The sequence below is a fragment of the Theobroma cacao genome, chromosome 2, assembly GCF_053813885.1.
Source record: "Theobroma cacao isolate CCN51 chromosome 2, ASM5381388v1, whole genome shotgun sequence".
Taxonomy (NCBI): Eukaryota; Viridiplantae; Streptophyta; class Magnoliopsida; order Malvales; family Malvaceae; genus Theobroma; species Theobroma cacao.
This window is the reverse complement of record NC_142640.1, coordinates 40,640,986-40,653,019: the sequence shown is the minus strand read 5'-3', so window position 1 is coordinate 40,653,019 and position 12,034 is coordinate 40,640,986. Positions and strand designations below refer to the sequence as shown.

The following is a 12,034-nucleotide window of genomic DNA, read 5'->3' as shown; positions in this document are numbered from 1 at the left end:
CATATTTAATTGTTTGACTTGGCACTGGCAAGATGAATAACTAAAAAGCAGAAGGGAAGGCTGGGTTTGAATGTTTGATATTATATGACCTGTCAACAGAAATTGATGTTATTATAGAGAAGGGTATTGGTGGCTGGCTTGTCGATAATTCTATAGCATCAGAAGAAATTATTTTGTTCTTCTCTTTAAGGGATGAAATCTATTGTAGCTAGGATAAACTTATAGATTAGAAGCTATCAAATGTTGGAATGAACTTGTACTTAAAAAAAAACCAAAAATGAAATTATGGATTCAATTAATTGTATTTGTAATAGATTTATATAATCAATAAATATTGTTGTTTGTTTGTGTAAATTTGTAATAATTTTTATTCATGTTTATGTTATTTGAAGGTAACGGTGATGGATCAGTCAATTGAAAATTGTATAAATTTGGATGATGACGTGAACATTTTGAATAAGGATGGAATTCCCTCCTAATCTCATATATCTGAATCTAAACAATTGAGTAAGAAGTCTAAAAAAGAAACTTTAAATGTTTGGAATTATTTTATTAAAATAGGCAAAAAGCAAGATGGAGTAGAAAAGGCAACTTGAAACGGTTGTAAAACGGAGTATAAGGTTGGCCCTAAACCTGGTGGCTCTAATTATGGCACTTCACATTTGCGTCGTCACATTGATACTTGTAAATTCATTTCATATTTTAATCCACATTAAATACTTATGGATTATGAAGGGAAAGTAAATGAGAGAAAATTCGATCCTAGGATTTCATGTGACATGCTTATTGAAGCCATAATTAAGCATGACTTGCCTTATGCTTTTATTGAATATGATAATATTAGAGCTTGGGCTAAGTATGTAAATCCAGATGTGGTGATGCCTTCTAGAAACACTGTTGTATCTAATGTCCAAAGAATTCATTTGAAAGAGAAAGACAAACTTAAACAAGCCATGGCCAAGGTACCTAATAGAATTTGTTTAACTTCTAATGTATGAACAACATCTACTTTTGAGGGCTACATTTGTTTGACTGCTCACTTTGTCAAATGAAATTTGGAAGTTATGTAGCAAGTTACTCAAATCGTATACCTCTTCCACATACTGGAGTTGAATTAGCTACTACTATATTGGATTGTTTGAAAGAATGGGGAATACATAGAAAAGTTTTCTCTTTTACTTTAGATAATGCTTTTGCTAATGATAACATGCAAGGTATCTTGAAATGCCGTCTTCGTTTGCAAAGTAGCTTGATTTGTGATGGTGAATTTTTTTCATGTGCATTGTTGTGCTTATATATTAAATCTTGTTGTTCAAGAAGGCTTGAAAATAGTCAATGAAGCATTGTTTAAAATTAGAGAGAGTGTGAAATATGAAAAGGCATCGGATGAGAAGATGAAAAAATTTCAAGAATGTGTTCAACATGTTGGTATTGATGCAGGTGTTGGGTTGTGTTTAGATGTGTCAACTAGATGGAATTCAACATATTTGATGCTTGAAAGTGCGACAAAATCAAAAAGCTTTTGCTAGCCTCCAATATGTTGATAGATTTTATAAATATGATCCATCTGATGAGGAATGAGGGAGAGCAATGATAATTTGTGAATTCTTGGAGCCCTTTTATGAGACCACAAACTTGATATCCGGTTCATCTTACCCAACTTCCAACTTGTATTTCATACAAGTTTGGAAAATTGAATCGATTTTAAATGAGAATTTGCATAATGAATATGAGGTTATCAAGGATATGTCTCAAAGGATGAAAATGAAATTTGATAAGTATTGGAAAGATTATAGTGTAGTGCTTGCATTTGGAGCTATTCTTGACCCAAGGATGAAGCTTGATTTCTTAAGATTTTGCTATTCTAAGATTGATGCTTCTATTTGTCATGAAAAGTTAGAAAATGTGAAGACAAAGTTGTACAAGCTCTTTGAAGAATATGCAAGCAACACTTGTGCATCAAGTACATCTTCTCATACAACGAGTAATTTGCCTAAGCAAGCCGGAGGGGGAACTAAACCCAAGGGATAAAAGATCTTTAGTATAAGTTTTGTGTCTTTCCTTCATCTTATTACATGAGAATTTATGTTACTTTATTTATGTTCTGATAATTATTTTTTTTGTCTATGTATTTAAAAATTGTAGGAGTTCAAAATGTTTCAAAATGAAACAATTTCTATTGCTAGAAAGTCTGAGTTGGATGTTTATTTAGATGAGGCAAAACTTGATTATGAAGTGTTTGAAGACTTGGATGTGCTTAATTATTGGAAGTATAATGCTAAGCGCTTTCCTGATCTTTCTATTATGGCACTAGATGTATTGAGCATTCCGATTACTACGGTAGCATCAGAGTCTGCTTTTAGTATTGATGGTTATGTTCTCACCAAGTTTAGAAGTTCCTTCTACCATGAAAATGTTCAAATGCTTGTTTGCACGAAAAATTGGTTGCATGGCTGTTTTTTAGCTACCGATGGTATTGTTTATTTTATATATTTCAATGTTTTTAATCTTTACTTGTTAAATTAATAATTTTAGTTAAAATTGAAACTCACTATATCTTTTTTTTTATGATAATGAATATTAGATGATAATGATTCAAACTTGGAGACATCATTGCTGTCCAAACAAGACTCAAATGTTTTGGTTAAGGATGAAGATTGAGAAGAACATAAATTAGTCTTGAAGTTTATAAATATTTGATTATGTACTTATGTAGTTATGTTAATGGGATTGTAGTTTGTGTAATTATGTTAAAGATTAAAATTTTATTTATATTTGATGTAGTGTATTTGCTTATTTATGTTTGGTGTAATTTATTTGTTTGTAATATGTTTTTATTATTCAATTTATAGATTAAATCATTGCATAATTTTATTGATAAAGAGTAAAAAAAAAATTTGAAAAAAAATGGGCTGGCCCAACTCTGCCCATGGGCTAGCAAGGGGTGGGCTGGGTTAGGGATTTGACAGCCCATATAAAATATGGGTTGGCCTTGTCCAGCCCATATTTTTTTAGCCCACAAGAGGTTGGGCCAGGCCGACCCATATTGACAAGTCTAGATATCTTAATACCTCATTATCACGTTGGTGCCTAAATATTCGTGCCCCAACTCTATTAACAAGTATTGTCCGATCAGTTTGGTTGGCAGTCTGTACAAGATCATTGCAAGGACCTTTACCAGTCAACACAAGAGCGTCATGGGTGATATTATTGGGGAGAACTAGTTTGCCTTCACTAAAGGCAGACAACTACTTGACTGCAGCCTCATCGCAAATGAGATTGTTGATCTTTTGCGGAAAGACCTCGAGAGAGGACTACTTTTCAAAATCGATATTGCAAAAGCCTTTAATTGTGTGAATCGAAGCTTCCTTGACTTGATCATGAAGAACATGGGACTTAAAGAGAAATGGAGAGCTTGGATTGGCACTTGCATTTCTACAACGTCTGTTTCAATTCTAGTTAATGGTGTTCCTTTCGCGTTAATTCCAAATGAAAAGGGGTTTAAGGCAAGGTTCCCCCTTTCCCTCTTTCTTTTTAATCTTGTGGTTGAGGGACTTGGTGTATTGTTGAGAAAGGCTGAAAATGAGCAGATTATTGAAGGAGTTATCATTGGTAGCAGTGGCCTTTCCATTACCTATCTGCAGTTTGCAAGTGACACAGTTCTTTTCTAAAAACCTGAGTTTAATTACTTATTAACTGTTAAGCATATTCTGAAATATTTTCAACCATTTTGGGACTTAATATTAACTTTAGCAAAAGTTGTTTATTTGGGGTAAGAATGGACAATGGGAAGGTTACTAATTGGGTTGCTAAAATCTCTTGCAAGGTTGGAACACTACTTTCAATGTATTTGGGGCTCTCGTTAGGTGGAAAAATGAACTCTTTAAAAATGTGGCAGCTAGTGGTTGATAAGTTCGAAGCAAAGCTTTTGGTGTGGAAGAGTAGGTACTTTTCCTTAAGAGGTAGACTTACCCTTCTTAAATATGTGGTTGGCAACTTACCCATATTTTTCATGTCCATTTTCCAAGTTCCTACAGGGTATAAAAGATAACTCAAAAAAATCCAAAGATGATTTTTTTGGGGTGACTTCGATGGTAATAGAAAACTACACCTTATTAACTAGTCAGAAATATGTTTGAGTAAGAATTTTGGTGGCCTTGGAATTATTGACCTCAACCTCAAAAATCGTGCCCTTTTGAATAAGTGGATATGGCGTTTTGGTAATGAATTAGGAAGCTTATGGTGAAGAGTCATTGTGGACAAAATCGATAACAGCAAAGAGAGTTTCTTACCTTGTATGGGCAACTCTAAAATGGTTTCGAGTATTTCGTGTAATATTGTCAAACCCCTATACCATTATGACACTACTAGTTGTGCTCTTAAAGAATGGTTTGGGCTTGTGATCTGTAACGGGCATAATATCGATTTTTGGAAGGAACAGTGGATTGATGGTGTGGTTTTTAAAAATTCTTTTTCGAGAATCTTTGCTTTGGCTAATAATAAAAGTGGCTCCGTGGATAAAGTTAGTAATTGGAATGACAAAGTGTGGCATTGGAATGTTGCTCTAAGAAAGAACCCCCTTGGATGAGAGCTTGAGCAATGGAAAACCTTCCAAGAGCTTCTGAATAACTAAATCTTGGGGAAAAACTTTAATGATAATTTGGTTTGGAAGTATACTCCTAGCAGTATTTACAGTACAAGCTCTTTTTGTAATACGATTTTAGAGCTGTCACATGAGAACGTTGACTATTGGAAAGAATAATGGAAAAGGCTCGCTCTTCTCTAAGTTGAAGTTTTTCGCTAGTTAACACTAAAAGGCAAGACTATGGTTCGTGATGTGTTTTTGAAAAGGGGACTTCTCATAACTGATTCAGCTTATTGCCTCACTTATCAATCTAATTTAGAGAAGATTAAGAACTTTGTTCTTCCTATGTCCAGGCACTTGGTCATTATGGAATAAATGGGCCAGTAATTGGGGTCTTAGTTGGGTCTTGCATAATAATCCGGTAAGCAATTTTCAAGTATGGATTGAAGTTGTAAAGGTTTTAAGACTTGGACTTATTTGGGAAATGGCATTCCTTGCTAGCATATGGACTTTTGGCTTGCTCGCAATGAACTTATCTTTAAAGCTAAGCCATGGGACACCCTTCAAGTCTATGAAATGATTAAGTTGAGAGTTGCATGGTGGGCTAACGCCAAGTGGCCAGAAGTTAATATCTCAATCATGGACCTCTTGCAATTCCCCAATGTTGCTTTTGCCCCTATTATAGCTCGAACAGTGAAACTAGCAAAGCCATGGTAAGCCCCATATGGGTGTTTTTAAATTTAATGTGGATGGTGCTTTGAAAGGCAATCTAGGGGTAACCAGGGTTGGTGGTGTGCTTCGCGACAGTAACGGTAAAGTCCTTATTACTTTTTCTACCCCGGTGGGTAACTTTGATACTAATGTTGCTGAATATAAAGCCATTTGTAAGGCATGCAATTTTATGCTGCTCCAAGATGGGTTGCTAGTAAGGTCATCTTTGAAAGTGACATTAAAATGCCGTGAAATGGGTGCTCAATTCTTGTGAAGCTCCTTGGAAACTAAGGTCAGTCACTATGCATATGGATTTTCTTAGTTCCAAGCTTGTCATCTAGTGCATTGATAAAATTCCAAGATTAGAAAATGAGCTTGCTGACTCTCTAGCAAAAGTTGAGGCTCAAAGAACCGGATGAACTTTTTTGGATTTATGGTGACCCAAATGGTGATCAACAGGCTAGGGTGTGTAGTTGCTGTGGCTTTTCATGCTAAGGTGGTTTTTTGATTGCTGAAGCATAGTCATTTTTGCTTTTTGGAAATTTTTATTGTTTGGAATTATGATGATCTCTCCCTTGATTTTTTGCATGTGTTGTGCTATTTCTCTTGATTTATGCTTACCTCATATCCCTTGGCTTGTTGGCTTTATTGGGGAGGTTTTAAGCTCTTGTTGTCATTTGATTGGTGTGGAGCTTGTGTTTTAATTTTTAGAGGATATGGGGATTGCCATGGCTTTTTTTACACATGGTTACTAATGTAAATAAGGGTGATCTTCACCCCGTTTACTTGTGAATAATACTCCAACTTTTCAAAAAAAAAGTAAAAATAAAATATCCTATATCAACTCAAACATTAGCAACCGACCATCAAGTTAAAACGGAATATGCAACATAATACCAATAATCATAATTGAAAATCATAAATGAAATTCCTTAATTCATGCTCCAAATCTAAAGTCATAAAGTTATAATAAAACCAATAATAATAATTATTATAATAATACTAAAATTCACTCTAAATTAATAACTAATTGTCCATTGCAATTACTCTACATTGAGCCACTAAGCAAAACCTTCACATAATTTTTTTTCAATTCATCTTACAATAAAAAGAGAAAATTAATCTTCCACATATCATTGGAGATAATATATAATCCAACCTTGACAACTTCTTTGAAAGTCAACCTTTCAACTCCTTTGATGATGTCAGAGAATTTCAATTTAGTTTTTGCATCACCAGCCATGTGCTGAAAACACATCCTTCAGCATGTAAGTTTCCCCAAACCAGAGAAAATTGAATCTTTAGAGTGAAACAAACCATACAACTGTAAATAGCAAATTTATATATTAGGATTTACTAGAGCCAAAATCCTGAAGATTTCCAGCATAATCATAGTTAGAATACAATTAAATATTTGCACATAATCATAATTACTATCGCTACTAATTCTAAAAATTAAAACAAAAAGACAAAAGGAGACGTGAAGCCTACCAAAAGTAATACTAGTACTAGTACATTTGTAGTGGCATCATAATGTAGTTTATAAAGTATATATTTTTATAAAGTAATAATCTTGTTGTAATGATTTAACTAATTTGTGACTAGAATTAATATTAGTTGAAAAAAATACCCATTTTAAGTTACTATTAATTGCATAATCATGATTATCATGAATGACCTCAAATTCTTGAGAAAGCTCATGCATTCCAAAATATAAAAATGTTGAAAATTAGATTATAATTTTATAACAAAATTGGCATATGTTCTTAATTCTTTTTGGATAAATGACAGGTTTTATTTATCCAAGAAAGTAGAGGAAAGTTACTATATTAGTAGTTGTTTGGTTTGACTTTTTTTAGTTTAAAAGCTATTATGAAGCTCTTATGAAAAATAATAGTTTTTAAAATAAAATTAATACTGCTTGATAAATTTACTTTTATAAACTCTTTTTTATAGATAAACTGTTTGGTAAAACAATTTATATAAGTTTTAATTTTAGTTAAAATTATTATAAAGAGTATTTCATAAACAACTTTCGAATGAGAAGGGTGTTCTTTGAGAGAGTAATGTTGAGATTATTTTTAATAAATGAGGATATTTTTGAAACAAAAAGAAAAATTCTCATGAAAAGATGACTTTTTTTAAAAGAAGAAAAAAAAAACTCCTCTTGAAGTTTTTCTTGAAATTCTTTTTCTTTAGATTTTTTTTTAAAAATTAATTTTTTAAGAATTTTTTAAATTCTATTTGATCCCACTTCTATTTTTGAGAAGTAAATATGCTGAAAAAAAAGTTGATCCAAATAGGCACGGGTACAATTGAAAATATTTAGAGCTTGCTTGGCTTTACTTTTTTTTAATTTAAAAGGTATTATGAAGCTCTTATGAAAAATAATAACTTTTAAAATTAGGCTAAATCTATTTGGTAAATTTACTTTTATAAATTCGTTTTTATAATTAAGTTATTTGACAAAATAATTTATATAAGTTCTAATTTTGATTAAAATTACCATAAAGGGTATTTAATAAATAATTTTCTATTAATAACAAATTCATTTGTTCATAATGAAAAAAAGTTAATTTTATTTTTTTATAAAAAGTATAAAAAGTATTTTTATATAACATAAAATTTATAATTAATAATAAATGATATAAAAATGAAAATAGATAATGTTGGAATTATTTTTAATAGATGAGTACATTTTTGAAATAAAAAGAAAAATTCTCTTAAAAAAGATGCATGTTTTTAAAAAAAAGTGGAGAGAAAACTCTTCTCTAGAGCTTTTTCTTAAGCTCTTTTTTTAAAAATTTTATTCTTTAAAAAAAAGTTACTTACTTTTTAAGAGCTTTTTCAAATTTTCGTTTGACTTGACTTTTACATTTTAAAAGTGAATAACTTAAAAGAAAACTAAACCAAACGAGCACTTAGTAACCAGACTGAGATATAAATTAAGGTTTAACGAGTATGAATAAAATTTAATATAAATAAAAGGATCTAAGCCCAGCAGAATAATGTTTGAAATGGGCTAACAAATATAAAAGGTCCAGCTCCAACTCATAGAATCCAGCACAAGTTCTATCAATTGAACTCGGGCCATCACCGCTTGTTGTCTTGGTCTTCAACAAAAAAAAAAAGAAAAAAAAAGAATGCATAATAAAAAAGAAGAAAAAGGGAAGCAGAGGAAGGTAGCAGTTCGCAGCTTAAACGAGGGATGGAAGGTGAGGAATTCGCCGTGGGTTGCTTCCTTTCAATCAAGACAACTTTGGGCGACGAATTCGAAGGCCAAATCATCACTTTCGACCGTCTCTCCAACATCCTCGTACTTCAAGAGGGTCCGAAATCAGGACCCAGAAGGAACATTCGGCTGCTAAAGGCTAATTACATCAAAGAGTTCTCTTTATTGCGTCAAGATGAAGATCCACTTGATGTTAAGAAATGTTTTTTAGATCTTACTAGTCTTCAAGCTAGGGAAGATTGTGCTATTAGGTATTTATTTTTATCACTAATTTCTCAACCCCCCATGTAATTGGATTTTTTTACTGAATTTCAATGAGGTGGATTTTTTGTTTTTGGGTTTTTGCAGGCAAGCAGAGGCAGATTCTGAGAGGTTTGGAGTTGGAGTTACCAGTGAGGCACAGAGTTTATTTGATGCTTTGTCTAAAACGTATGTTCGCTTCTCCTTAGTCTTTCTTTCTTCTCCCCAGTAATCAGGATTAGTATTATCATGTCTAGTTTTTGAATTTAAGAGCAAATTCGCCTACTTTGGGGAAACGTCTAGGAGATTATTGTTATAGTAATCTCTCATAAGTATGCAGCTAGGAAGTTGACTCTATATTGTTTTAGGAATTTTGTCTTACATTTTATGAACCTTTGAAAGCATAAGATTGAGGATACTTGTTAGGTATAACGGGTATCCTGTTAAAGATAAAGGTAGGAATGAGCGGGGAGACAGGAAAATGGTTTCCTTTAGAAATTGCAGGACAGGAGTGGAGAAAGAGAATAATTCTCAAGTGAGGATAAAATCAAAGATGGAGGCTTTTTAATGCAGGATTGTTGATATGAGCGATGCTTTTGTTGTATCTCACCATGTTGTGATTCCTATGTGAACATCTGCCAAAGTATTCACTTGCTGAAATGATAAATGTTATTCTTAGGAAAAGTGTAGTGTTAACTACCTCGAGGAAGTGAGGTGAATGCTACTAGGTTATGATGTAGTGACTTCACAGTTCATATGTTGTAACTAAATGGAGTTTTTGTATTTGACATCAAAATGCATGATGTACTCAATGATAGTTAAATAAGGCTTTGTATCTTTAGTAAGTTTTGAATGTTGATGCTCCTAGTTGATGAATAACTAAGATTGTACTAAAATGTTTTAAATGTTTACTGCATTGTAGCAAATTCAGGGTCATAGTTGTTATTATTTAGGCAAAGGGAAGAAACTTTCATATGGGTTTGCTTATAATAGGGAAAAGGAAAAGAAAGGAAGATAGTGAACAAGATAAAGGGGCAGGTCTGGGATTGTTGGGGAAGAAGGCATAAGGGAAATAGAGGGGGAAAGAGCCTGGGGTAGGTGAAGAACGTCAGGATGCATGAATATTTTTGAGATCTTGTCAGAATCATAATGTATGAAATTGACTAACCCAAAGCCTTGATAGTTGTCAACTTTGATAATTACAAAACCATTGGCATTTGTTATCTATATGAACTAGGATTGTGTAAGTATCTTCTTCTTCTTCTTCTCTTCTTCCCAAGAATGTATCAAAATGAGCTGGGTTTAGGGATACCTGCTTTTATTCATTTTTTCCCAAGACATATCAGGATGATCTGGGAAGTGGAGGTATCTGCTTTTTACCCCTTTTATCCCCACAAAACTGCAATATTTAAGATTCAATCCGGATCTCTGCTTATGGGCTGAATTTCTGAGGGGCTAAAATTTGTCTCTATGGGCTTCCTTCAAGGTCTTCAGTATATTGCTCTAGTAAATTATTTTGAAAACTTACTAATTTTACATGAACACCAATGCATATGACCAGGCTTCCTGTCCGCTGGGACAAGACTGTCATTGTTGTAATGAATGAGGTGCGTGTGAGCAGTCCATATCTCCCTGAGTCTGTTAGTGGAGGAACTCCTGCAGCCAATGAACGGGTGAAGAAAGTGGTAAGACACTCAAAGGGATTCTGGCATATCTTTTTTGCTGGTAATATGATTAGTATATGATTTATTTATGTTAATTTTCTTTTTCAGCTGGAGTTTGAAAGGAAGAGGATGCAAGTTCGTGGTGCTAGTCAGTGACGAACTCACATTTGTGTTGTCCAAAGGTTGGAGAAACCAAAAAAGTGTTTTGATTGGTATATTGTGGTAGTTATCTGACCTCACATTTTCTTGCTTTATTGAAAGAACTTAAATGAATACCTGATACTGAAATTTTAGTTCTAATATTATGCTACCCCTGCCTTTTTTAGATGGATTTATTGGTAAACAAGTAGGGGCAAGTAAATTATTGTTTGGATTTATTGGCAATTTTGTTTTGATAATCTATTTCCAGCTGTTCTTAGATACATATGCCAGGCTTGTCATAAGATAATCCTCTTTGTGAAAGGGAATAGGAGGAATTTAATTTGTAGTGCATGTAAGTAAGGTCGTATTAGCAAGTGCTGTAAAGCCAGTTTGATCATTTTTAAAAGAAATATTTCCATTCAATGTGTTAGAAGTTGGTCACTAAGTCTCAAATCAAGAATCTTAGTTAGTTCCTTATTAGCATTCGCCATTAAGGGTGGACTGCAAACACATGCAGCCACATACTGAAATCTGATAAAGGATAAGCTGTGGAAAATTTTACCACATGGTTCTAGTTGTTTATTATTAAGCATATCTGCACTTCAAATGATTAATTTCACATTGCTCAAGCTTTTCGCCTTTTACTATTTTCAAATCCATACTTCTTGATCATGTTATCTTTTTTTTCCCCTTTCTTCTTAAGAAGGTGTTGGATGGGTGTTGACAAACTAATTGATTGCTGAGTGTATGAGATGGAGAGAAATAGGATAGGAATGAAATGTTATAGGAAGGAGTAAGATGAAAGTGGTAGGCGAAAGGAGATAAAAATCGATGCTTATTGCTTCTTTTTCTCTTTTCTATTGGATTGTTTGTCATTGATGGCAATCAAATGCTGCTGATGGATTATTATTAATAGTACTATCTTGTAATCTTCTTATGGTATTCAAATGTCTGCATGTCATGTCCAATATTTCATGGTTTTTTAACATCTGGGTGCAAATTCAAGGGCAATGGGTAGTGACTACTGAATAACGAATATGAATAAACCCCAGCTACAGCCTGCAAGGTACAACGCAAGTACGGTTGCATAAGAAAGCCAGTGTCTTAACAGAGACCTCTCTTCTGGAAATCCTGCTTATGGTGGCTGCGCAAGCTATACTTGAAGATAATATACACTTAGTAACATCTCATGGAGCAAGGTACCACATAGCTACACTAACATCTCACTGCTCTGCTACAGTTAACTACTGTTAGTACATATTAAAAAATTTATTTGTATACATTCGGGTCACAATTTTTTTAATTTAAAGCAATTTTAAAAAAATGCATAAAAAGAAAACAACAAAAATATGTTAAAATGTTAAATGAAAGAAGCAATAAAATTTTCCATCTCATGTTTCTTTGATCTTAAGCAAACATCTGCTCCTTTGTTGCTACGTCTATTCTCAGTCAAAGAAGTAG

General features: G+C 33.0%; 1 protein-coding gene across 1 annotated transcript; it reads left to right on the top strand.

The window, feature by feature from the left end:
• Positions 1 to 8,432: 8,432 nt before the first annotated feature.
• LOC18609390 (RNA-processing, Lsm domain-containing protein) lies at positions 8,433 to 10,757 on the top strand. The gene is made up of 4 exons (XM_007044479.3): positions 8,433 to 8,779; positions 8,877 to 8,957; positions 10,330 to 10,453; positions 10,541 to 10,757. Exons 1-4 carry the CDS (start codon positions 8,505 to 8,507, stop codon positions 10,586 to 10,588), a joined length of 528 nt encoding a protein of 175 aa, XP_007044541.1. The 5' UTR covers positions 8,433 to 8,504; the 3' UTR covers positions 10,589 to 10,757.
• Positions 10,758 to 12,034: the final 1,277 nt, after the last annotated feature.